The sequence below is a fragment of the Camelus dromedarius genome, chromosome 22 (genome assembly GCF_036321535.1).
Source record: "Camelus dromedarius isolate mCamDro1 chromosome 22, mCamDro1.pat, whole genome shotgun sequence".
NCBI lineage: Eukaryota > Metazoa > Chordata > Mammalia > Artiodactyla > Camelidae > Camelus > Camelus dromedarius.
In genome coordinates this window covers 26,996,262-27,020,592 of record NC_087457.1, presented here as the reverse complement: position 1 = coordinate 27,020,592, position 24,331 = coordinate 26,996,262, and the positions used below count along the sequence as shown (strand labels likewise).

The 24,331-nt window shown below is 42.9% G+C and overlaps 1 protein-coding gene across 1 annotated transcript in view; it reads left to right on the top strand.

Moving 5' to 3' along the window:
• WWC2 (WW and C2 domain containing 2) overlaps positions 1-24,331 on the top strand; it is a 129,876-nt gene that overhangs the window by 67,349 nt on the left and 38,196 nt on the right. Inside the window, exons 3-8 of the mRNA XM_031440336.2 lie at positions 975-1,178; positions 1,949-2,025; positions 14,733-14,812; positions 19,358-19,487; positions 22,392-22,538; positions 23,582-23,655. Of these exons, the coding sequence (XP_031296196.2) occupies positions 975-1,178; positions 1,949-2,025; positions 14,733-14,812; positions 19,358-19,487; positions 22,392-22,538; positions 23,582-23,655 (712 nt within the window). The remainder of the gene's footprint in view (positions 1-974; positions 1,179-1,948; positions 2,026-14,732; positions 14,813-19,357; positions 19,488-22,391; positions 22,539-23,581; positions 23,656-24,331) is intronic.

The window sequence follows — 24,331 nt, the reverse complement described above, 5'->3', positions numbered from 1 at the left end:
AGGAGGCAGTGTATGAGCTGTTGCACAGCACAGGCTCTCAGCCGCAGCCGCTCTTGGGAATCACTGGAGGAGCTTGTAAACCTACCATTGCCTGGGTTCCACCTGCAGAAATTCTGATTGACCCGGGGCTCACTTTAGAGCTCTCTGCGTGATGCTCGTGTGCGGAAGTGCAGAACCGAGAGCTGTGCCTGGTGGTGTGCTCCTCAACCCAGAGCCAGGGTTTGTTCTCTTTGTTTGTTTTAAAATTTTTGATCCACTATGGACTGACTGATATTTTTATAAAATACAATCAGAATGAATTAGAAAAGATTAAAAAAAAGGGAAATACAAAATGCATGCCCTAGTGTTATTATTAGAGTCACCAGATATATAATAACTGTGTGAAATTACTGTAAACATTTCAAAATGTTTACCCTTGATTTCTGCACTTGCTGTCTGGGACTTGACTTCTATCCTTATTGTCACGGACATGAGGCAGAGTTCACGGCTGGTGCTGGTCTGCAGACCAGACTGAGTAGCGCTGATGTCGAGGCTAGCATGGCAGGAGTCCTGCTGTAAGTGAACAGAAGCACTTGCCACGGGAAGTAGATTGAGTTCGGATCCTACCAGCCTTGAATGCCGGCATAAATAGCTTGGCTTTTACTCTGAACGTACTGGGGAGCCAGAGAGTTCTTGAAAGGAACGGCCTGATCGCAGCTATGGAATCTCTCTCTGGCAACACTGTGTAGGATGGATTCCCAGAGAGAGTACATTATTGACAAGGACCTGAAAGGGGTGGGAATGGGGTGGGACTGGGGGAAATAAAACCAGTACTGTATCAAGTTTCTGGAGAAGTCACTTGGCAATACTAATAAACTAGTAAACTACTTAGAGCACATAAGAATTAAAGATGGCTACTTTTTCTAAAGCTTAAATCCAGTTCCAAAAAGCCATAATTAAAATCTGAAAAACAACCCACCCTGATGTATTTTCAGAAACCACACAGATTGAAGACCCCAGAAAACAATGGCGGGGGGAACAGGAGAAGATGCTCAAGGACTATCTCTCGGTGGCTCAGGATGCCCTCCGGACGCAGAAGGAGCTGTACCACGTGAAGGAGCAGAGACTGGCTCTGGCGCTGGATGAATACGTCCGGTTGAACGATGCCTACAAGGAAAAGTCGAGCTCTCGCACCAGCTGTAAGTACAGCGTGGCTGTTCAGACGTTAGAAATGGGCACCAAGTCGTAGGTAATAGAGGCCACTGGGGTTTCTGTGGGATTCCAGTTTGAGTCCTGTTTCTTCCTCGGCAGGAGTCCCTGAAGGCCACGCGAGGGTGAGGGCACAGGTCAGGTTTCTCAGTAAAACCCCTCGACCCCATTCCAGATAAAAGTCTCCTCATTTGGAGAGTAATTTTTACCTTTTCAGATCAGGGCGAATAATTTGGCCCTTTTGGCTACTCTTGTACGATATTTTTAGTGAGATGAAACTAAAACTGGAGCTGTTAGCTAGAATGAAGTTTCTTTTGCCCACCTGAGTTCATCCACCTCCCTCTCATTGCAAAAACGGATAATCTGGAGCTGGCCTTGCTTAAAGAAGCAGCTATGATGGCCTCAGAAGTTCTACTGAAATGACAAGCTTCTGGGTAATGCAAAGCTCTGATAAATGGTGTCTGCAATGAGCTCCCCTAACATTGTATCCATAGATATAAAATCCCGAAAACAATGTGGCACTGGGGTCTTTATAACATTCCTTTTTCTTGAGTTTAAAAAAAAAAGATTATAAAGGTTTGAAGATGACTTTTTATATTTAGGTGTCTGATGAATGACAATAAAGGAGTAATAAAAATAAGTAAGTATCCACAGAAGCATGTAAATCTTGTTGTTTTTAGAGTTTGTACATTCCAAGTTGACAACTAGCTGTGCAGCTTGTACAAGTTACCTTTTTTTTTTTCTTTTCTCCCTTTGGAAGTATTCTCAGGATCTTCGTCCAGTACTAAATATGACCCTGATATTTTAAAAGCTGAGATCTCCACTACACGATTAAGGGTAAGTTTTTTTGTTTGTTTGTTTTTTTATACTGTGGTTTTACGTTGCATGTGTGCACAGAATCCAGGAGGGACCTTTGTGGTCATCCACCATCTCCATTCCGTGTGGGGCCCCCTCCGTCCTTAAAGCTCTAAATTACTTTCTGCCCATGGCTTTTTGCCTACATCCCACAGACTTTGAATTTTGTGTCTGTCATCAGTCAGTTCAAAATATTTTCTAATTTCTTTATGATCTCTCATATGAATGTATTGCTTAATTTTTAAACAGTTTGGGATTTTCTTGTCCTCGATGGGTGGTCTTCCTGCTTCTGCTAGAACGTGTGAGTTGCTGAGACTGTCCTTGTTATGAGACAAGAGTGTGTTCCGTCACTGGGCAGTCTTATTATTTGCAGTTAGTATATTGCATCAGAATTTGAGTCTCGGAAACTTACTGTTCTTTATTGTACTGAAGTATGTCCCCAGAGTTGAGCCTAGTTCCTGGTTCATCAGACAACCCAATATTCAGGACGCCCCCAGTTCACGTCACCAAGTCACTCCCTTTTCTAGGTCACTGTCCTAGTGCCTCACACTTCCTCCTGGGCAGTTTGCTGAGCTTTACCCTAATTCTTTTTGACCACACTGCTGTTAAGGTCAGAGCATGTTTATGATTTTTGGAGGCTTAAGGACTGTTCACCGAGGAAATAAACTCATGCAGCCAATATACAGGGCATGAAAGAGATTATTACCGTGACCCCAGAAGCCCCCATGGTGTCCCTCATCAGCAGTGTTATCCTTCCCCCTAAAGGTGACACTAGGTCACCTTTATCAGCCGTGCTAGAAGTTAATTTTCTGCCTGCTTTGAACTCTGTGAAACTGGAATGCTACCACATAAATTATTGATGGCTTCTTTTGTCAGCATTTCGAGATTCATTCACTTCTATTGCTGTAAAGCATTCCACTTCTGTGTACATACCATGAATTCTTATTTCTTCTTCTGTTGATGTACGTTAGAGTTTATTCCTATTTCTGATCACTAAAAATTAAGCCTTAACGTTTGTGCCTATGACACATTTTGGGTGCACATATGTACACTTTTTTGTTGGTTATGCAACTAGGAATAGCTGATCAGAAAATATACACAGCTTCACTCTAGCAGATACTGACAGATACGTGGTTTTAGGCTTTCTTAGTCTCGAATATCTGCCCTTAAAACCCTAAATTACTTTCTGCCCATGGCTTTTGCCAACATCCCACCGATTTTGAATTTTGTATCTGTCATCAGTCAGTTCAAAATATTCTCCAGTTTCTTTATGATCTCTCATATCAATGTATTGCTTAATTTTTAAACAGTTCGGGATTTTCTTATCTTTTATTATTGATTTCAGCTTAATTCCATTTGTATTTTTTCAATTCTAAATCTGTTTATTTTTTGTTTCTAGTTACTTGCCCAAATTCCGCACATCGATACAATAATTTTTTGAACAGAAACAAAATTTTAAAATTCCATATCTTGATTAATCTGATATTTAGATTTCCTATATGTTGGATTCTTCAATCTGGTCTGAGTTTTTTCTCTTGATTTTTGGTCAATATTTGACCTCTTATAGGTGCTTGCTTTTAATTAAGAGCCATATACTACGTATGGAAAAGTATGAAGATAATCGGAGGTTTGGGATGATCTCGTCATCCTTCAGAGAGGATTTAGTTCTGCTTCCTAGAGGCAGTGAGTCTCGGGGCAGATCACTGTCATGCAGTCAGGGTTTGAGCCGTCTGAGATATGGGCTTCCTTCGTTCCGTCAGGCTGGGTCTGTTTCCGGTCCGCCCTGCTCTGGGGAAGGCACTTCAGAATCCTGGCTGAGCTCCGCGGATGCTTCCTGGGGCCCCTCCCTCCTGACTGGGCTGCACCTGAGGTCTCCCCCCAGGCCTCTCTGCGCGCCAGGCCCTCAGTAACTGCCTTCTCCCGGCTTTTCGGCCTCCCTGTTGCACACGCAGATGCCTCAAAAGGGAGAGCGTCGCCAAGTGTGGGTCTTGACTGTAGGCCTCCCTTGTCTTCTGGATGTTCAGCACCAGTTCCTGCTGCCTTGCTAGTTCTCCAGTGTCATCCAATGGATTTTTCTTTTCCTCAAACTTTTCTATTTGTTCTCAGAAAAAAGTGTGACAAAAGTTCGTCTGTACTTTCTGGAAGCAAACGTCTCTTCAGTCTGGACTTCTGGGCTTACTGTGTGAAGTCGTTGACACAAGAGTCATTTTCTGCCATAAACACTCCTCCAGGGTATCATGGGCCCTTAACTCTGTCGGTCCACCTTTATTTCTCTGTACGTTTCTCAAGAATCTCATGGGCTGGTTTATACATTTCTGGGATCTGCCAGGCAGATACCGTGTCTTTAAAAAAACAACAACAACAGAAAATGAAGATAATTTTGTCAAAAGTTACCCTTGTTAAGCTTCAGTGCTCCCTTGAGCTGTGTACTTCTCAGGACGTTATTACTTATTATTGCCCTTTGAAATTTTAACCATTTTTCACAATTCTTTTCTTGTAAGACACATTATAAACGAAATACCTCAACAAGCTATCACAATCTGGCCATTAAAACCCCCTTTTAGAAAAGATGCAAACTAAGGGAGGAATTTAAAAACAAAAGCAGATAGGATATCTCATACAAATAACCATCAGAAGGAAGGGAAGCCCATCTCAGTTAGGAGATCCCAGAAGATCCCAAGTGGTCACATTCCCCAGACCTGTCTCCTAATGCAGCAGATAAAGCTAATTTTGTACCAGGTTTAATGTGCTCTTAATATCAGAAGCCTGTATTTCATATGGACGTCATCACTGTGAGACCGTGAAGATGAGCCAGGAAGGCGTGCCCTCCTCAAGAAGAGGGTAGAAGACATTCATAAGCAACTACAATGGAAGATGAGAGCATCTCTTCGGTTAGTGGATGGGTGCTCGTTTAACAGTCCCTGTCCAGGCAGGTGCCTTTCGATAGAAGCGCTTCCTTAGCAAATCGGCCCTCATGGTCCATGTTCCGTTGTGATGTTCTGAGCTGTGTCCTGGTTTCAGCGTGGCGGGGCAGATGGTCTCTCTCTCTCTGCCATTTGTGCGTGTTTTGGCCGGGCAGCTCGTGGAGCATGCCCCAGCCGTTCAGAAGTGGGTGGGTGACTTGAGCAGAGTTTCGTGGACTTTGGTAACTTAGCTTTCCTTGGCGTTCCTTCCCCGTAGAAATCCCTGCGTATACTAGTCCCTTTCACAAAGTAATGTCACAGAAATTGTAACTCGTGAATTAGCTGCTCTTCATTGCTTCGGTGTCTCGGGACCTGTCTGCATTTTCAGTCACAGGAATAATTTCTCAGACAAAGCCAGGCTCTGGTTTCATACTTCATTATTTTAACATAATAATTATTAGCAGGTGTGCTTCATTTGTTTTATGGAGTTAGAGCAAGTGGGTCAGGTATTTGAGAACCAGGTATTTAGAAACATCTGTCTAAAGCATCTGTTTTATATTATTTTATGTTATGGTCATAGGTACTGGTGATCACTGGGCTTCAGTTTCCTCCTCGGGCTAACGGGATGCCAGTCCTTCCTGGCATCTTATTTCTAGTTGGTGAAATGGTGAAATGAATAAATTAATGCTCTTTTAATGATATACTCATAACTTTGCAGTTGGTGTTTAATTTCTTGAGAAACTGTATTTTTTAGGAAGAGGAACATTTAGATTTTCATGCTGGAATTTATTATTTCATTTGTTCATTACAGAACTAAGCATAGGGAAGAGGATTATCTCACACAAACTAATCCTTCAATTTACCTTATACCCCAAATTACAGAAAGGTGAGATTTGGTGGAAATTTGATGCAGAAAATTTTTAGTGAATTCTGATTAAGTTTTTACTGTTGTTTATCAAACAAATAAAATGTTAGAAGCGTAAAAGAAAATACTTAGAAATACAGTTGCATTTGAGAAATTTATTGAGCCCCAAAGCATCTGCTCTGATCCAACTTTTAATTTTATCAAAAAAGAAAAGAAATGCTCTTTTGGTTAAATTATTTGCTCTCCAGAGCAAACACATGGCTGGTTAGTTGGCACTGCTGTTGATAACAATGTTTTGTTCTCAAATACATTCACTCACACATTGTTAATATGAATTCACCTTGAATTATTCTTTGCAATGGTAATGGACTTAGAAAAGCCATCCACATTCTCACCTATTTGTAATCTTGGGCAGAGAGTTTTAAAAGAATGGCAGTTGAATGTAAGGGTTAGTTTGCAACTGTAAATAGAGTTAACTTATGTGCACAGCAAATTGACACATTAACCAATGATGTAACTAACATACAAAAGTCACAGCAGCATGCTTCCAGTGAAAAGAAACACGCCTTCTGAGACCGCAGACTGCTGCAAATGAGGATGGTCTCTTGACTGGACATGAGGGATGTCTTTATACTGAGCTTACATCCTGAGTTCTTTCGCCATAATTTCCTGATCTCAGGGTTTTGAAGCAGGTAGAGCGATACAGATTTGCAACAGCAAACTGTGCATTAGATATGGTTATTCTTTTAAGATGTCCAGAAATGAATTTATGTTGTAAGTAGTGTTGGGCCTGAAAATAGTGCAACAGTCTTAGCGAGGTTTGAATGAAGTGAATAGTATGACTTGACTCACCTTCACTAAAGAAAGGAAGCAAGACTGAAAGAGAAAATGAGAGACACTGCCTAATGCAGGAGCTGCTCTTATCTCTAGTAAGACTTGCTAATAGCTGGAAATGATTAAAATTCACGGCACAGCAGTGTTTTTTCAAAAAGCATACTCAGACCTTGAATAATTGGAAATTATAAGGTTTAATCACATTTATTGATTTCATAATGTTTTGTTTCTCTCTTTCTTTCTCTCTAATGACTTTGGCCTCCTTTGGTCTCCTTTTCTAGCTTTCAAGGGCACCATGCTGCAGGCTAAATAACTACACTTCAAAAGAAATCCTTCTTTGACACCGTGTTGTTGGGGAGGAGGTATTTAGTTTCTCTTCACCTCGATAACCTGCCGTATCAGTCTCTCTGGCCATGACTTCCAGACTTCTCCATCTTAATTCCCTAACACCCTTATACTCATCATGCTCATGGCACTTTACAAAATTAAATGCAATTAGCTTCTCCTCTGAGAGAATATACAGTCTACGCAGACAGGAACAGGGAAGTCATGATTCCTAAATGATCAATTTTAAATGATTCTATAAAGACGGCAAAGCTCATTCTCTCATTTTTTGAAGGACCATGCGAATTAAGCTCTGTGGAACTGTGTGACATAGGTATTATAATGAATACATTCAGACCAACACTTCCGTATATTTTGACACTTTTCCTTGACATAAACCCAATAAATACTTTGACTTAATACGTTCATGTTACGTTTTCAGAGACTCAGCCTCCTGAAGCGAATATGAATCTGAAAGATACTATGAAATGACCAAGGGTGTAAGGGGAAAGAACTAAACAGAACGTCTATAAATTAATCATATAATGGCTAAAATTCAAAGCTGCCAGAGGGAAAAGGAAAAAAAAAAAAAGATTATTTGCAAAGGTCCAACAGTTAGAGAGAGATACCTGAAATTCCATACTGACGATGGAAGGAGCGTGACAGTGTACCACCTTCAGTGCTCAGAGAGAAGATGCCACCAGCCAGAATTTTATACACAAGCAGAACATCTTTCATGCATATGGATGAGACAGACACGTTTCAGACAAAATCGAAAAGGAACTTAATGGCACCAAAAGTTCTTCACCACTGGAAATACTAAAGAAAGCAGGAAAGGAGAGAAGAGAATAGAACAGGCAAGCCAAATGGTTGACAGGTGTTTACAACTATGAATACACAAAACCCCACGAAACTGTACAATTTTAACCAAGTGAATTGTGCCATGTGGGAATTATTTCTCAATAAAGCCGTGAAATTAGAAAAAAATAAATAAATAAACTGGAAATTTATACACAAAATAAACAAATCACCTTATTAATATCACCAGTGATGTCATGTTGAAAGCATGTACCCAGATGTCATTTGATGAGAAGGACACACCACCTGTGTCGTGTTCTTCCTCCCAGTCTGTAACCTCAGTCTAATCACAACAAAGCATCAGGCAAACCCGGGTACGTTCTACAAAACATCTCACCTGCAAAAGCAAATAGGTCATTAAAGACACGAAAAGACTGAGGAAGTGTCACAGATCAAAGGAGACGAAGGAGACGTGACAGGTGAAGACAACACGATATCCTGGGCTGGATCCTGGAATAGAAGAAGGACGAAAAACTGCAAAATCCAAATAACATCTGTAGTTTAGTTAATAGTGTTAATAGCGTTGGAAAAAGAGAAAAACTTATAGCCTTACATGTATATACTAGAAAATAAGAAAGTCTTAAAATTAATGAGTAATGACTTCAATCTAAGAACAACAGAATAAATCTGAAGACAGTTGGAAAAGGGACATAAAATTAAGGGAAGATGTTACTGAAGTAAAAACATGGTTATAACAGAGGAGACCAGCAAAAGCACAATTTAGTTCTTTGGAAGAAGAATAAAATTGACAGATGTCTGTCAGGATTGAGTCAAAAGTAAAAGAGAAAGGAAACAAAAATATACGAGGAATGAAAAGAGATGAAACTCTAGATGCTTAAGAAGTAAGAGAACATTTTGAGCAAATTTATACTATTGCGTTTTAATTTGAGGATGAAATGAATAAATTCTTATTAAAATATCATTGATCGAAAATGACTCAAGGTGAAAGAAAAAAATCTGACTAGCCCTGTCGCTATTCCAGAGACACCCTGAAGATGAGGCTAATATGACCTTGACACCAAATTCTGACCAGATAATATGCGGGTGGGGGGGGGAGGGAGTCAGCCATATTCATAAGCTTAGATACAAAAACCTTATCGCAGGAACATTTAAAAGTAGTTTGTTGGGACCAAGTGGGGCTTATCCTACACCAGTACAGTGTAGGATTTGAAAATTATTTACTATGCTAGCAGAGTGAACAGAAAGCATTCATCATTCCTGTTGATACAGAGAAAGCATTTGATAAATTCGCCTTCTAGTTGTTTTTTAATCAATCCAACTAGAAATAATGGCTCTGTGACAGGGCATGAGGAATGAAGGAGAGCTGGTTATAGTTTTGAATAGAGTATTTGGGGTAAAGTCTCACTGAGAAGGTACATTTGAGCAAAGGCTAGACGGAGGTGGTGAAGTTAGGTGAGGAAGAGCTGGCGTAAAGGTCCAGCCGTCAGAGAAGGTCTGGGATCGTCAAGGAGCAGTGAGAAGTCAAATGTGGCCACAGCAGGAGAAGAGGAAGTGAGGACAGTGCGAGGAGGTGGGAGAGGTAGCCTTGGCCGTGAGCAGGTAGGCCTTGGAGACCGCATGGACCCTGGATGTTAACCTGAAATTGGAAGCCATTTGACCAAGTTTTTACCATTTATAATTTTTTGTTTTTTGCTAGTTGGATTGATATATAATAATACTGTGCTTTTCAACTTTGTCTTTGTTAAGAGGTGATTTGTTAATTTTTTTGTGACGTTCTACCTTTTCTATTTCGATCTGCCAGTTTATTTTTTTTCAATTTAACAGCTTTATTGAGAAATAATACCCACACTGCACAATTCACTTGTTTAAAATTGTACAATTCAGTGGGTTTTAGTATATTTGCAGTTGTATGCCCATCATCACAATCCAATTTTAGGACATTTTTGTTTCCCCAGAGGACCCCTGAACACCGTTAGCGGTCCCTGTCCGTTCCCCCTCTCCCGTCTCCTGCCGAGCCCCAGGCAGCCACTGTTTTTATTTCTGTCTCTCTGTATTTGCCTGTTCTGTTACACATTTTGTAAAAATGGAATCATACAGCACGTGGTCACACAAGGCCCATCCATGTTGTACCCTATGTCAGTACTTCACTCCTCTTTATTGCTGAGTAGTATCCATTGTAGAGGCACCGCATTTCATTTATTCATTCACCAGTTGATGGACTTGGGGTTTGTTTCCACTTTTGAGTGATGATAAACAGAACCTCTACAAACACCCCTGCACAGATGTTTCTGTGGATATAAGTTTACGTGTCTCTTGGGCATATGCCTAGGAGCGGAATTGCTGGGCTATAGGACAACTTACTGGTTTATTTTAATTACCTGGTGGAGATCTGGCATTGACCTTCCATACTTTTACCTATTGTTTGTATCTCACGGTAGTATATTTCAAAAGAAATGTTTCATGTACTTTTTCTTAGTAGCTTTTGTTTTGTTACTTCCTTTTTATTTTTGTTAAACAGAAGTTGGGGTTTTTAAAAATATATGTTCAATCAGCTCGTTTCTGATGGCAGAATTCATTAATTAGTCATCACAAATGGTCCTGACAGCATCCGGGATTCTCTTTTCCTCTGTTCTTTAGTAAAGTCAAACATGTTTTGATGATGAATCCTCTGACTATCTGGAGCTGATACCTCGTTTTCTTTAAAGGTGACTTGGGAGATGAGCAGGTGGTGAGGATGTGTAGTGAGGTGGAAGCAGTAGTGAAGAGAACGATTTCCAGAAGGAGCAAGGTGACAGTTGCCCTTTGTTGGCTTGCTTAAGGGGCTCCCAGCAAGAAAATGGAGAAAACGGTGAGAAGGGAAGGTGGTCATTAGTAAAATGTCATTGTGCTCATTATAACTCTGATGTTGCAAGGGACACTTTGAGGGCAAACTGCTGAAACCTGCCTGTCCTGTGATCTTTCCAAGATCCACACATTCAGGAATTTACTTTTCCTTCATTGTCATCTTTTTCTTCCTTCTTTTAAAAGGAAACTTATTACACACTAAGATTGTAAGAGATAGTGAGAGACTCTATGATTTCCGGTAGTACTTATCACATTTAATCACAGTATCTTTCTAGCTTTCAGAAATAACTTTAAAATCAATTCTAAAATGTCAGTTGCTCTGGTGGAATCAGTACAGAAAGCAGGCAATGTGCCGAAGTCACGGGGCTCTTGCCTCCCATTGGTACTCTGGGTTGTGAGATCTGATTCCATAGAAATAGGTCTGTAAAATTAGATGGTTGGCTACAGCTGCAGAAAGTTCAGTATGTACGAGAGAGAGGAAGTAGGCGTTAGAGCTTGTGGGGCCATTCCTGTCGCTGGTTTGGGTGGGATATAGGAATATTGAAGTTTCCAAGGTAGAGTAAGGGCCACAGATTTTATTTAGGTCGTCTTGCAGCAGTTCTAGTTTGTCTTTGACCTTACGTATATCATCATGCCGTTAATAACTAAAACTTTGATAATTGTGGTTTAAAAAAATTCTCGTGGGCTCTAGGCTACTTAGTAACAGTGTGACCTTCAGCAGATTACTTCCTCATTCTCTTTAACTCGGAGATTCCTTACCTGTAAAATAAGAATTAAAAGTGTATTTATCTAATAGAGTAGTTGTGAGGATTGAAAGTAGGTGCTTGTTATATTTAGCACAGTCCCCGGAATGCATGCAGTGCTTGTGGATTTTAGCTACCCCCATTGCTTCCTGGTGGAGTTCCACATTGTGCTAAATTTGCAAGTCAGCATCAGCGTAATCCTCAGCCGTGATCTAAGGACATCAGTATTCACATTCTGTGTCTTGCATCTGCAAGCGGGTTGGCGAACGCAAGCAGAAACAGTGATCCTCTGACAGCTAAGCATGTCAAATGGTCCACCGAGAAGAAAGGGTTTCGAACGGTTAAGACCATATGCTAAAAACCAAAAAACAATGGAAATGATGTTGGGTTGGAAATAATATCTGTTTTCATCTCTCACTGTCATGGAATCAAATTTTTTCATAGTTAACAAAATAAAATGCAAAATTGGTATTCGGGAGCTGAGTACCATTCCCATAACCCACTAAGAAGATGCTCTGAAGTAAAGCAGTAGCTCTGAAGTAAGTAATGTGGGAGAAAAGAAAACACAGGGGTTAGCTTCCTCTGCTGTTGTCGCCCAGCATACAGCAACACTTCACATCGCTTAAACAGGGGAGAGTCCGAAATGTCAAAAGTTAATTTAAATTTTAAATGATAATTTTTGAAAGAAATTAAATTGGTGTCATCGCCGTCCAAGTGATTTTAAGTCAAATGCTGCTTTATGTCGGTGAGATGCACTAGTTGTTTTAATTCAGTTGTTCCAAAAGGTCTCAGCATCACCATTGTTTTTATCAACTGTGTTTTCAAAGGTAAAGCCAGTTTTCAGCCAGCTATTGATGGTTGGGTTTCTGTTGTTGTTGTTTTTAAATAAAAATGTTAGTCTTTTTTGGTAAAAAGCTTTTGAGAGTGCTGTTAGAAGCAGAATTACACGTGACATGAGCGCCTGATGCCTGATGGTCTTGACGTGGTAACAGCCCAGTACTAAAAGTGACGCGTCCTTGCTGGACGGGAGCTTGTTGCCCTCCCTGAACGTCACAGCTCCTTCAGAGTCAGTTCCGCCGTCTCCTCCTCCTTCCCTGAGGTCGTCCTCTCCTCCTTTGGGTTCTAGTAGCATCGTTCGTGCCTCTCTTACTTGTCATGGATTGGGCCTTCCAACACAGTGATTTGTATTTCCTTTTCCCTCCTAAAATATAAGTGCCTTGGGCACAAGCCATTAAACCTTCAGATAAACTCAGCTGACAGATTATTGAACATCTACTGTATCCGGAATGTCATGCCTGAAGGTGTCACTCAGCCCCTGTAGCTTGTCATTTCAGCCCTTGTAGTCTCCTCTTGACTTTTTTCCTCATCTGATCCACGATGCTCTTTTTCCCTCTGACCTTTCTTGCCTCTGCTTCACAGCGTGCTCTGTCTCTTCCTCTTGTCACCGGCTTCTGAGTGATGCCGATGCCCGAGGTGTTCCCGCGCTCTCTTCCCGTCTCCACGCACATCCTCCCTGGCTGATCTCATTTATTCTCGTGCATTTAAAATAGCATCGTTATGTCAGTGACTCTGTATTTTCTGTCTGTAGTCTAGGTGCCTCAAGTCTACGTGCTCCCGTTGCCTTTGAAGTGTCGTGGGTATCATCAGAAAAACAAATGTCTTACAGAAAACCCTTGATCTTTTTCCTGCCAAGCCTGGTCGCCCCGCTCCAGGAAAGCACCTTCATGCACCCAGGATTTTGGAAGTGATCTTTGACGCGTCTTCTCCCTCACCCTCCACACTGAGTCCATCACCAAGTCCTGTTGATTCTTCCTCTAAAAAATATTTTTCCTATAGCACCGCCCGCATGCCAGCCCACAGTGCAGGCAGAATGGCCCCTCTTGGCCCCTCTGGTCCGGTCACCACAGAGTCACCACAGTGATCTTATAGTATATATAGTAGCTCATGCTCCTCAGCCCCTCCTGGATTCTCATTGTCCTCAGGATGAGATTTAGAAACCCTCCACGTGGCTTCAGGCTCCTTTTCCATCCCCACCTCACTCCCCACGGCACCACTGTAATCCGGCAATGATAGCATTCCTTGAATCCCAGAGATCTGCTGAGTTTCCCCTCCCGCAGTTCCCAGTTTGTCCCCAAGCTCTGCTTTGTGGGGGCCGTCTTGTCAGTGAAGCCGACTAACCCCGTCAGCCTCGGCATCGTTTTCTCAGACAGGCTGTACCCCACCCCTCAGTCCAGACTGGGTCCCGTCCCCCTCTTACATCTGGAAGTACCCGTGCTTCTCTCTAAATCACCTGCGGGAACTGGTGGGATTTATCTCACTGGGCGACTGTTTGCTCAATTTCAGGCTCCCTTGTTCTGGGAGACCTGTAAGGGCAAAGGTCGGGTCTGTTTTGTTCCCACTTCAGTCCCGGGACCTGACACGCTGTGGAGAGTCAATCAATATTTGTGGAATGAGTAGAATAAATAGGAAATAAAATTTCAAAACACACCGTAGTGCTACACAACAGAATGTGCAGAAACTTACATGGAGATAAGTTTCTGACACCCATGAGCAGACCTTGAGTTTGTGACTAAACCAGCCTTGTGCCATTTTTCTGAGCTGCCAATTTTGAGTATTGTTATTACCAAAGAAAACAGGAAAAAAAATAAATTTTCTCAGTGTGACGACAAATATTTGCGGATCAGCTGCTGTTTGCCTGGTCCCGTTGTGGAGGCCTGGGACACAGCTGGTGCGATGCTGCTGGCTTTCCCTTGGGGGGCAGACAGGAAACAAGCTCGCAGTTTCAGCTCTGGAAAAATACTATGAACTAAACAAAACAGCGTAGTGGACTGGGCGGGGTGGCCGGAGAAGTCCTGCTGGAAGGGTCACGTGGAGCTGAGGTGACAAGGAGTCAACTGTTGAAGATCTGAGGGAAGAGCCTTTTAGCGGGGGAATGGCACACGCAGAAGCCCCTAGGCTGGTACAGCCTGGCACGTTGTGGGAACGGAGGGGTGGCCAGTGGTCCAGCAGCAGGAAAGGAGGGGTGAGGACAGAGCCAGAGACACTCTGAAAGTCTGCCTGCCTCTCCCCGCACTGGCTGTTTACTATTTATCACAGAGAGGAGACAGTGGTGATGTCCAGCTCATAGGAATGTTGCTACCTAAGATGATGAGGCTAAATATGAGTAACAATGCACATCACTGATCGTTTAAGCAAAATTAACCTACCTTCCATCCAGTCTGTGTCCGGGAGAAACTAGACGAGTGAATGCTAAACTAGTGGCTGTGTTTGTGTGTTTAATAGTTTACTAATGGATTACCTTTTAAGACTCTGTTGCTAATTATTTACAAACATATTTACATTGATTTCTCACAAAAGGTTAAAAAGCTGAAGCGAGAGCTCTCACAGATGAAGCAAGAATTGCTCTATAAAGAACAAGGCTTTGCAACCTTGAAACAGTGAGTATAAAAATACCAAAATGGACTATGAAATAGTCCAAAGCCCCCCGAACCCATACCAAGGAGATAGAAGGACAGATGATGTGATTTCTCAAAGAATGATAAAGCCCAAAGCGTAAAGCTTGCACCAAAAAACAAAACAACAGTCAACTGGCGAACAAAAAACTTGGGAAAAATCTATACACTTTGAAAAGGTCTGAAGTTTCTCTTAATCATTGGACATCAAAGGAAACAGATAAAAAACTAAACTTTGTCTCCCAGCCGCGCCGGCTGGTCCTCGGGTGGAGGTGGAGGTGGGGGTGGAGGGCTCCAGGAGCAGCGCCCGGGGGCTGGGCTGGGTGCCCTGTGCTGCCCTGAGCCCTGGCCGGAGGCCTGTCTGCCTGGAGGGTGACCTGGTGGTGGCAGCTCAGGGAGCAAGGCAGCGTGGCCCCTGGGGAGCTGAGCGAGCGCTCGGTCTCCCGTGTTCCTTCTGCCCTTGCCACTCTGTGCTGAGGCCCGGGGGACCCCACTCCAGGCTGGGCTGCGTCAGATGGAAGAGCAGGTGACAGAGGGTTGCGGGACCTGGAAATCCCTGCCCCCTTCCAGCCCCTGAAGCCACTGTTCTTCCTGCTGATGAGGCCCAGCCTGACCGGAGGCCAACAGGCACACGAGACTTTCCAGCTCCCACGGTCCCCACCACAGGGTCTCCGACCAGGGGAAGCAGTGATGGTTTACGCGGCCACCCAGCCACAGCAGGGCTTGAGGGCACCCTCCCCTTGAAAGGCACTCGGCCTTTTCCTTCCCCGCTCCATGCTGCGGGGCTCGGTCGGTGTTGCCAGCAGCGGAGCGGTGTCCACAGGGTTTCCCGGCCGGTTTCACGTTCTTCCCCCGTGTCCCCAGCAGCGATCCAGGGTGGCACGGCACCACCCCGGTCAAGATCCTGAGTGTCCGCTGGCCGGGCACACACGAACAGTTTGTTCTGGCTATTTGGTTGATGAGTTCTATTTCGGGACCCCCAGTCACATGGCTTTGGTTTCAGACGTTGGGTTTTCTCGCTCAGTCTGTTTTTGACACTCACCTCATGCAGTCGTGACCGTGACATTCTTTCAGAGGCTTCCATCCTAGTGTTCTCAAACCTGACTGCACATGGGAAGAATCTGAGCAGTTCTTTAAAAATGCCAGTGTCTGGTCTCCACCCCAGGAAATACGTTCCGAGAGCCCTGGGTGGTTGTCAGGTGCACCTCAGCTGGTTGCAGAGCTCCCCTAAAAACTGAGCAGACCTACAGCCCCCTCAGTGTGTTACGCAGTAAGCGGTATAAGGAGGGCTTCGTGGTGGGAGCCGCGAGAGGAGCGCCACAAAGCATTTAGCCCTACGTTAAGTATTTTTAAGGCACATGAAATTATAACTCATGTCACTACCCAGGATTAAAGGTTAGCCAAACTTGCTGTTTTTGTTATCCTGATGTAACAATGCTGTATTGTTTGAAAGCAGTTTGCTTGCAAGCAATTTTTATAGGAATCTAAGGCATGTTTAAGAATCTGTCAATAACATTCCACAAGAAAACAATAGACATTTGTTGTAGAAATTCAGGCTTGATTCTCTTGCAGTGATTCTAATCTGCTGAACCAAGAGCAGAAAGATATGGTATCTAACACCAGAGGCCTCTCTTGTTGACCTCAACTACAGACAAAATAAAGCTGTTTTCAGTCAAATGGGAACCACCGTCCTACTAGAAGGTTGGATAATAACTGATTGAACCCAAAGACCGTACTTTTCAAGAAACCACATTCCTGATACTGTAAAGGGGACTTTTCCTTGGGGTTATGACAGAGAGTGTATTTCAAGAAAAGATTTAAACCGAATCCCACTGCAGGCTTTTGCAACTTTTCCCTAATTCACGATAAAATGAAATAATTTTGTGGAATCTGGAATTACGTAATTTAAATCCCAGCTTTCACCTTGCTTGGTGTGATAGTTTTTGCTGGATGAATGAATGTAGGTTTATCTCTACATTATTCACTTCAGTCTGTGGTCCCAAATTTGACTTTGAGCTAAGCGATAGTGTAGTTTATGTGTAGGCAGATACCCAGGAAGAGACGCAGATTTCCACTTTGCCTCCTCCAGGGTTCACTCAAAACTGGAAAATGGAAAGATATGAAACATGCAGCGAGCCAGGGGTATATGCAGAGTCTGTGAAAGTTTGGCTTGGGCCAGATTACACATTTCCCAGGGAAGGCATGCAAATGGTTAGATCAAGGGGGGAAATTAATTATAGGGTACACACAAACCCAAAAAAAGTTTTTTAGGGAAGAAACTAAAATGGTATTTCTCAATTAAGAGCAAAAAGCACAGTGCATACTTTGTTTTAAAAATCTACAACTTTATATTTTATGGTCAGTTAGGGTCAAAAAGAGAGAGAAAGGGAGAGATGAAAAGTGGAGGACAAAAAGGTAAAACATAGAGGTAAAGGGAAAAAGCAACATTTAAAGTCAAGTAGAGAGGTTCAAAGGAGGCAGAAAAAAGGGAAGGAAAGAAAGACGAAAAGGGGTTCCGTGGCGAATGCTGAGTGGCGGAGGGATGTTTAATGTTGGGCTGAGCAGTGGCCGTCTGAGACGTTCTCGTCTATTTTTAAAGCTCTCTGAAATTTAAATCAGCAGTCCTGAGGTCGTCCTGCCTTCATTTTTAAATGTTAAATTTCTGAAAGCGACTCATCTGCTTTTATTTTCTAATGTCAAAGTTGATTTCTGAATTAAAGATTTGTTTTGCTATTAAATTCTGAAGGTTTTATACAAAAGAAGAAATTACTTGGGCTACAGAAACTTCCTTTGGCCCAATTTGAGATACCTATACTCCTAGCTATTTCATGACACCTCAGATTTTTTTTTCTTATTAAAATAAGCCTTTTGCCTCAACTAAATTGGTAGATACAATGCTTAAGGGAGCCAACAATTGTCATTGATAAGGCCCTCGCCAAATAAATGTAATTAACCAATATTCAAAACGCTTCTGGAGTTGTATCAAATATTCCAAGTGGGGTAGGCATAAGAGCCCCAAGCCTGAGGCTTCCATTTTGAGGACCACTGTACTATTCAGCTAAGTGTTTATGGAATTCAGGGGCAGAATTTTTCATAAACTTTCTGGTCTCCATTTCTCCGTTTGGACAAAACACGGCGAGGCCATGCCTAGAGTCCTTTCCCATCACAAACACTGTGTGTGTGTTTCATCCAGTGACGTCACTCACCGGCTGTGCTTTGTTACAGAGTGACCTTATGATGAAGTTTATTTTATTTTCTTAGGTTCTTTAAGACTTTCATTACTTGTCCAGCACCATAAAATATTTTCCCAAATAGTCCTTGGGGAAACAAATTATCTACAAACTGCGTGGTTTGAGTAAACTTTGGAAGAGTGGGTAAGATGGTATTGTATTAGTTTTTTTCCGGGCTGTACCCTTCACATTGAAAGAAATACGAATTGTTAAACGTCTGAGACCAAATTAGCTTAGGGCCAATTGTCTGTGATTGAGCAGGTGCCACTCCCGTGGGGAGTCTGTGACTAAGACAAGGGTATGTCTGAGAACATGTGTCGCAGTATTGTTGGCTATTGGGGCCGAGACGTGGCCCCAAGTTCCTGAAGTAAAGCCCAAGTCGTCCATAGTGAGTCCCAGGCAGCACGGTGGTGGGGAGAACCAGAAGAGTGATGGTGAAGAAGCTGTGCAATCTTTTTTTTTTTTAATCTTTTTTTTTTTTTAAGAGTTATTTTGCTAATTTGGTTGGGCCCTTGGAGCACAGAGACTTAGGTTACATGAAGCCCTCTGATGGGTGATCACGTGGGTGACCACGTGAACTGTAAGGATGTTTGCTGGGCAGATCCACAGAGGTGGCACATTAGCTCATAGGGAGCTCTTTATTTAATATTCGTGGACAGATGAACACGTCTGCCCTTCTGCCTGGTTCCTAGATTTGAACTCATTCAGCAAGCCAGGCAATTTTATCTTGTCTCATTCTTAAAAAGAAGTAAGAAACTGACCAAACGATCCAATGTAAGAGGGTACTCACCAGTATAAATAAGAATCACTACCCTTAATTAGCAGTCGCCAAGTTGTAGGCACCGTACTAGGTTTTGCACCGACGTTCATGCATGAATGTAAAATTAGGCGGCAGTGATGCGTCCTGAGGTTCCTGTGCGTGTGCAGTTCGCTGGCATTTCCGTCCTTCTGCTGAACCGTTTCCCCGTGTCCTGAACGCCTGTCAGGGTGGAGAGCAGGAGCAGCGTGTGAGGAGGGCTGAGTTCCGCCAGCAGTGGGCTCACCCACACTGGCTGAAGACACAAAGCCAGAGCCTCAGCGACCACTTTGGACTGGGTGCCAGGTGGAGGACGCGGAAGGTCTTAGCGCAAAGGGACCAGAAGGGGAGGGAGGAGAAGCCACCAGCCCGAAAGGACGAAAATGGTGTGTGAGCATTAAGTAGCAAAATAATCGGCCAGCGAAGAACCCAAACCCACTTCCCGCTGCCTGTTTACCTTGTACTCTGTCATTCTTTGATTTTTTTTCCCCCTTCTTTTAACAGAATTGATAAAAAAATGTCTGGAGGCCAGAGTGGCTATGAACTTAGTGAAGCCAAAGCCATTCTAACTGAACTGAAATCTATCAGAAAGGCTATTAGCTCCGGAGAAAAAGAAAAACAGGATCTGATGCAGGTGAGTGATAGAACATTTTGTTAAGTCAAACTACTACTTTCTGGGGCCCCAGAAACTCTCCTTGAGGCAAAAGTTCTCCATCGAGTCTGGATGGCCCTTTATCTCTCTCTCACACACACACTCCCTCCCTCTCTCTCTCTCTCTCTCCCTCCCCCTCTCTCCATTCACACGGAGGAATTCGTTCCTGCAGGAGACTGTTAGAGGCACTGAGGCAGCTGGCTGCCTTGGAGGAAAACAAACTTGTTCCCAGGTGTTGATGTGCTTATTTGAAGGCAGGCTTTAGATGACCTTTGAGACAGGGGGTGGAGGATCCTGGAGCCCGTATAAGGAGATTAGCTTCTTGGTGCACCTTGCAACTCACGGAAAACTTCCTGTGGAACCCTGATAAGCAGGGTTATCTAAACCAGTGATCCTCTGCCCAGGATACTACAGGGTATGTCACCTGTAATCAGTAAGTAGATAATACGCCTTGAGGAGGGAGGACCTTTGAAAAGCTTTTCCCCAGCCCAGGAGAGTCCACGGTGCTAGCTTGGGGTGGGATGGGGGATGCTGACCCAGCCGGGGGAGATCTGTGTAGTCCAGGAGACCAGGAGAGATGCTGATGGCAGGAGATGCCCTAGTTACACCTGTGCAGTTCTCACCTTATGGGTCTTAGCTCCAGTGACCCAGCCTCAGGTGTAGAAAAAAACAAGCATTCAGTGATCAGTGTTCTGCGTTTGAATGTCTACTTTTAGCAGATACAGTCAGGTTTTTTTAAAGAGGGAGCTCTTCCTCCTCTTCTCTCCCCCCATCCCATAATTAGCACGAGCACTGAGAATTCTTGGTAATAGTTCAGATATTTGGAGTTCCTTACCTAGCTAAGCGAGGATTTAGTCTATGTCTTTTGAAAACTGTTAAGAGCCCACAGCGATGTTTGCGTTCTTAGTAGAACCCTTGCATTTAAAGACCACATCTGGCTACTTTATGCCTGTTTTCAAAATGCTAGTTAAATGTAGGTAAATATTCTTCAGCCCATCTAATTTTGCACTTGGGGAATCTTGAAGTAATTTGCAAGAAGAGATTGACCACAAAAGACAACAATAATAGCAGCAACCACTCGACACTGACTTTGTGTCGGGCGGTCTCCCGCCCGCCTCGCGTGGAGAGGCTTCGTTTAATTCTCACAGCAGCCCTAGAGATAGGCAGTGCTATCCTCCTCGACTTGCAGGCAAGGAGACTGCAATCCAGAGAAGTAAATACTGAAAGTCACAGAGCTGGTAAGTTGTAGGAGTGCAGGACTGGGGTTTAAGCCCTGGCAGCCTTGCTCCAGAATATGTGGTTCTAACGTACATGTAACACATGCAGAACTTTACTTGAATATGTTTTGTTTGGTTCTGCAGTGATCCTTCTGATTAGGTCAGTAATTCCTGAAATGCCCAGAATAGGTCCTTTGAAAAAAGTTAATGGAGCTTGACCACATTTACACTAGAACCTTATAATTTAGCAATTTTAGATCATCTCTGATTCTTCCTGAGAACTTTGGATGTATACACAGGCCAGATCATTAAAAGATTAGATTTCTTTTTAATTACTAAAATATATAAAATAACTGGTAGATGCAGAAATCAACAGGAGAGCTGAAAGGGACATTAGGTATCTTCTGTGACTTTTAAACCCCTTTGACCATGACTCACAGTAAGAAAAATACTTTACATCAAAACCCAATAACACAAACACCTTTACCTGTAGATACACACACACACACACACAACAAATTTCACAGAAATATGCCTGCTTTTAATACTAGTAATATAGTTTGATTTTATTTTCTAGTCTCTTCTGTTTCATTTAAAAACATACTAGTCATGTATTAAATTAATTGAGTGCACCATCATCACAGGTAGGTTTGAAAAATACACATCTTTTTACTATTCACCTGAAAAAGTACAAAAGCCTTTTCTAAAGTCCCTAAAAGTTTTCTCTGTTCTTTTCTGTAATATATTATTTGATGTGACCATTTAAATTTTATCCCTCTTGTGTGTACATTTTATATAAATGTACCTTTGAAAGAAAATAGAGAAGGTTAGATAAAAAACAAATATCAGATCTCTGATATTTCTAACTTCTTATCATGAGAACTTTAAATGTCAGGCTTAAATCCTGCACTCTTCTTAAAGTTGATAATAGCTTCTTACATTTTTATTAGTATTTTGTGGTGGATTTTTTTGAGTAGCAATTTAGATTTTTTGCTTTTTAATACTTTAGCTTGCTCACTTCCTCCCTCTAAACTCAGTGTCTTAAACCTGGGCGCCGACACCAGTCCTGTTGGGTTTTGATTCCACACGTTCCCAAACCAGGCATCACTGTCGGTACCAATCGACTGTGACTTCTGGGCCTGTGCTTTCCAATCTCTGACATCAATGTGAGCTAAATAATCTCTTGGATCCCGTCCAGGTGGAAAATGGCATAATTGTAGGAGTCTTCTAAGTTAGGACGTTTTCCTGCTCTCTCTGAAAGGAGATTGCTTTATAGGCATTCTGTGTTGCTGTAACTTCTACTTTAAGAAGAGCTGCTGTGAGTAGTTTTTATTAAAATAGATTTTATTGAAATTTTAAAAATAAGAAATGCACGTATTAAATATAAAGATACCGTTATTCACAGGGTGAGTAATTCCCAGGCTGTCTCTTGGGAGAGATAAGATAACCTGTTTAGTATGCTCTTACGTACCTTCAAAGGCATGTGTATATGTGCAGAAATTGTATTCTACTCTCATTTTTTCAATAATTTAAAGTGATAGGTACCTACTAAGATAAAGTAATTGTTTTTTCCATCGAGATGAGCCCTTTCGCTTTAATTTTACCTGGTGGGGAGGCTTGGCCCTCTTAAATGTCAAGCTTTATGAAGTACTTTGTATTTCCTCAACAGAGTCTTGCGAAGCTGCAGGAGCGGTTTCATTTGGATCAGAGCATTGGCAGATCTGAGCCAGACTTGAGATCCAGTCCTGTGAACTCTCATCTGTCTCTCTCCAGACAGACCCTGGACGCTGGGTCACAAACAAGCATTTCTGGAGATGTAAGTTGTCCTTCTGGGAGGGTTGGCCCTGGCGCTGTCCTTCCTGGGCCTGATTACAACATGGAGGGCGCACGGAGCGGGGCTACAAGGTGGATGGAATTCCAGCTGCGTGCACTCTGTGTTTCATACTCATCCGATCGGTTTTAAAAATCAAAGCCTTATCTTTTCTGCCTAGGCGCCAAGCAGATCAGAATTGGTCCCTATGAGTAGCTCTGTTCAAACTGTCTCATACTGTATTTATTTAGAGACACTATTGAAAGGCTAGAGACACGTGAGAATTTAAGTTTTTCCAGTTACATTTAGAGTCTTGAAAATTAAGGTCCTTCCAAATCAACATTAAGGCTGATGAGAAACATAAATATATGCCTTTAAAAACTAACAGAAACTAGCAAAAGAACTTGTTTTTCCAAATCCAAGGTTGATTATATTAAAATGTGTGATTTGTGATTTACACCTGGCATTTGAAGATACTTAATTGAACACTGTTAATAATTTATGCTATACTTTTTGGGATGCCGTTAGCAGACATTTACTTTTCAATAAGTTCCCAGTTATTTTTGTATTTTCTATGCTTCTTTGAATCCTGTGCTATGAAAGGGAGACAGGTAGAGATCAACAGTAGAGTTTCCGTGTTTGAAAAATTCATTTTTGAAGTTATTTAGTTGATGTTTTATGCATTTGAAAGCTACATGTTGGAAATTTTGGCTCACAGAGACAAGGAAATTAGTTCCAGTTCATAAATTTTATTGACCCGAACGCCCTTCATAAACCCTCAGATACCAGAAACATTTACCTGATACTTTTTATATTGAGTTTAATATGTGGGGAAAATGCACGTTAAAGTCTTTGAAAAACAGACAAGCTTGAGCTAAAAAGAAGTGTTTTGTCCTACTGACACTATCAGGGGCCCTTTTAAACTGGTATTCCCAATTTCAGTAGTACCTTCTTTAGCTTTTCAATCACTTGTCCTTCCTAGAAGCAAAAGCAGTTTACTTCATTCATTAGCAGAGTTAATTGACTTCTTCTCTCTCGTTTTTTACTAGATTGGAGTGAGAACTAGATCAAATTTAGCTGAGAAGGTCAGGCTGAGCCTCCAGTACGAAGAAGCCAAAAGAAGGTAACTGGAGGGGAGCTGTTTAGTGGCCGGGGGTGGGTGGGCCCACCCGGGATTTCCTTTTCCAGAATCACTCCTTACTCCTGGGGTGACATCTGCTGGGCGCCAGCCGCCCGTTCTTACCCAGCTCACCCTTCCGTCTTCAGGGTCTAAGGATGGACGTGCCCCTCCCGACCTGCTCTCTGGTCCTCCCCCACCCCCGCACCAAGGCTGAAGAACAAGGGGAGGTAACGGGAAGGGTGCGGATGAAACTGTCCGCTTCTTTCTGGAAGGAAGGAGCTCTGAGCTTGTGCAGTACTTAGAATTAAAAGCAAGAAGGCTGGTGTCTCAGGTAGAAACGTGACGCGGTGGCTCCGGCGCAGGGCTTGGTGGCAGTTGAGGGGTCTTGGCAGGTGAACAGCTGCAAGCATCTTCCTTGGCTCTGGAGGGAAGACCCCTGCCCAGGTCCTGGGGGGCGCTGAGGCGTCTGCTGTGTGACGCACTGCGGCGGGTGTCTCTCTCCTTACCCCCCCCCCCCGCCTGCCCTCCCTTTCTCTTACCCGTGACTCTGCGGGGCGAGGAGTCAGAGCCCGCTCCGTCCCTGCCTGGGTGCCTGACTCGGCTTGTTTGTGGCACGTGGGACGCCGGGCTTGTTCTGATGGAGAGGGTCGTGCTGATACCTTTCACTGTTTTCCTTTTA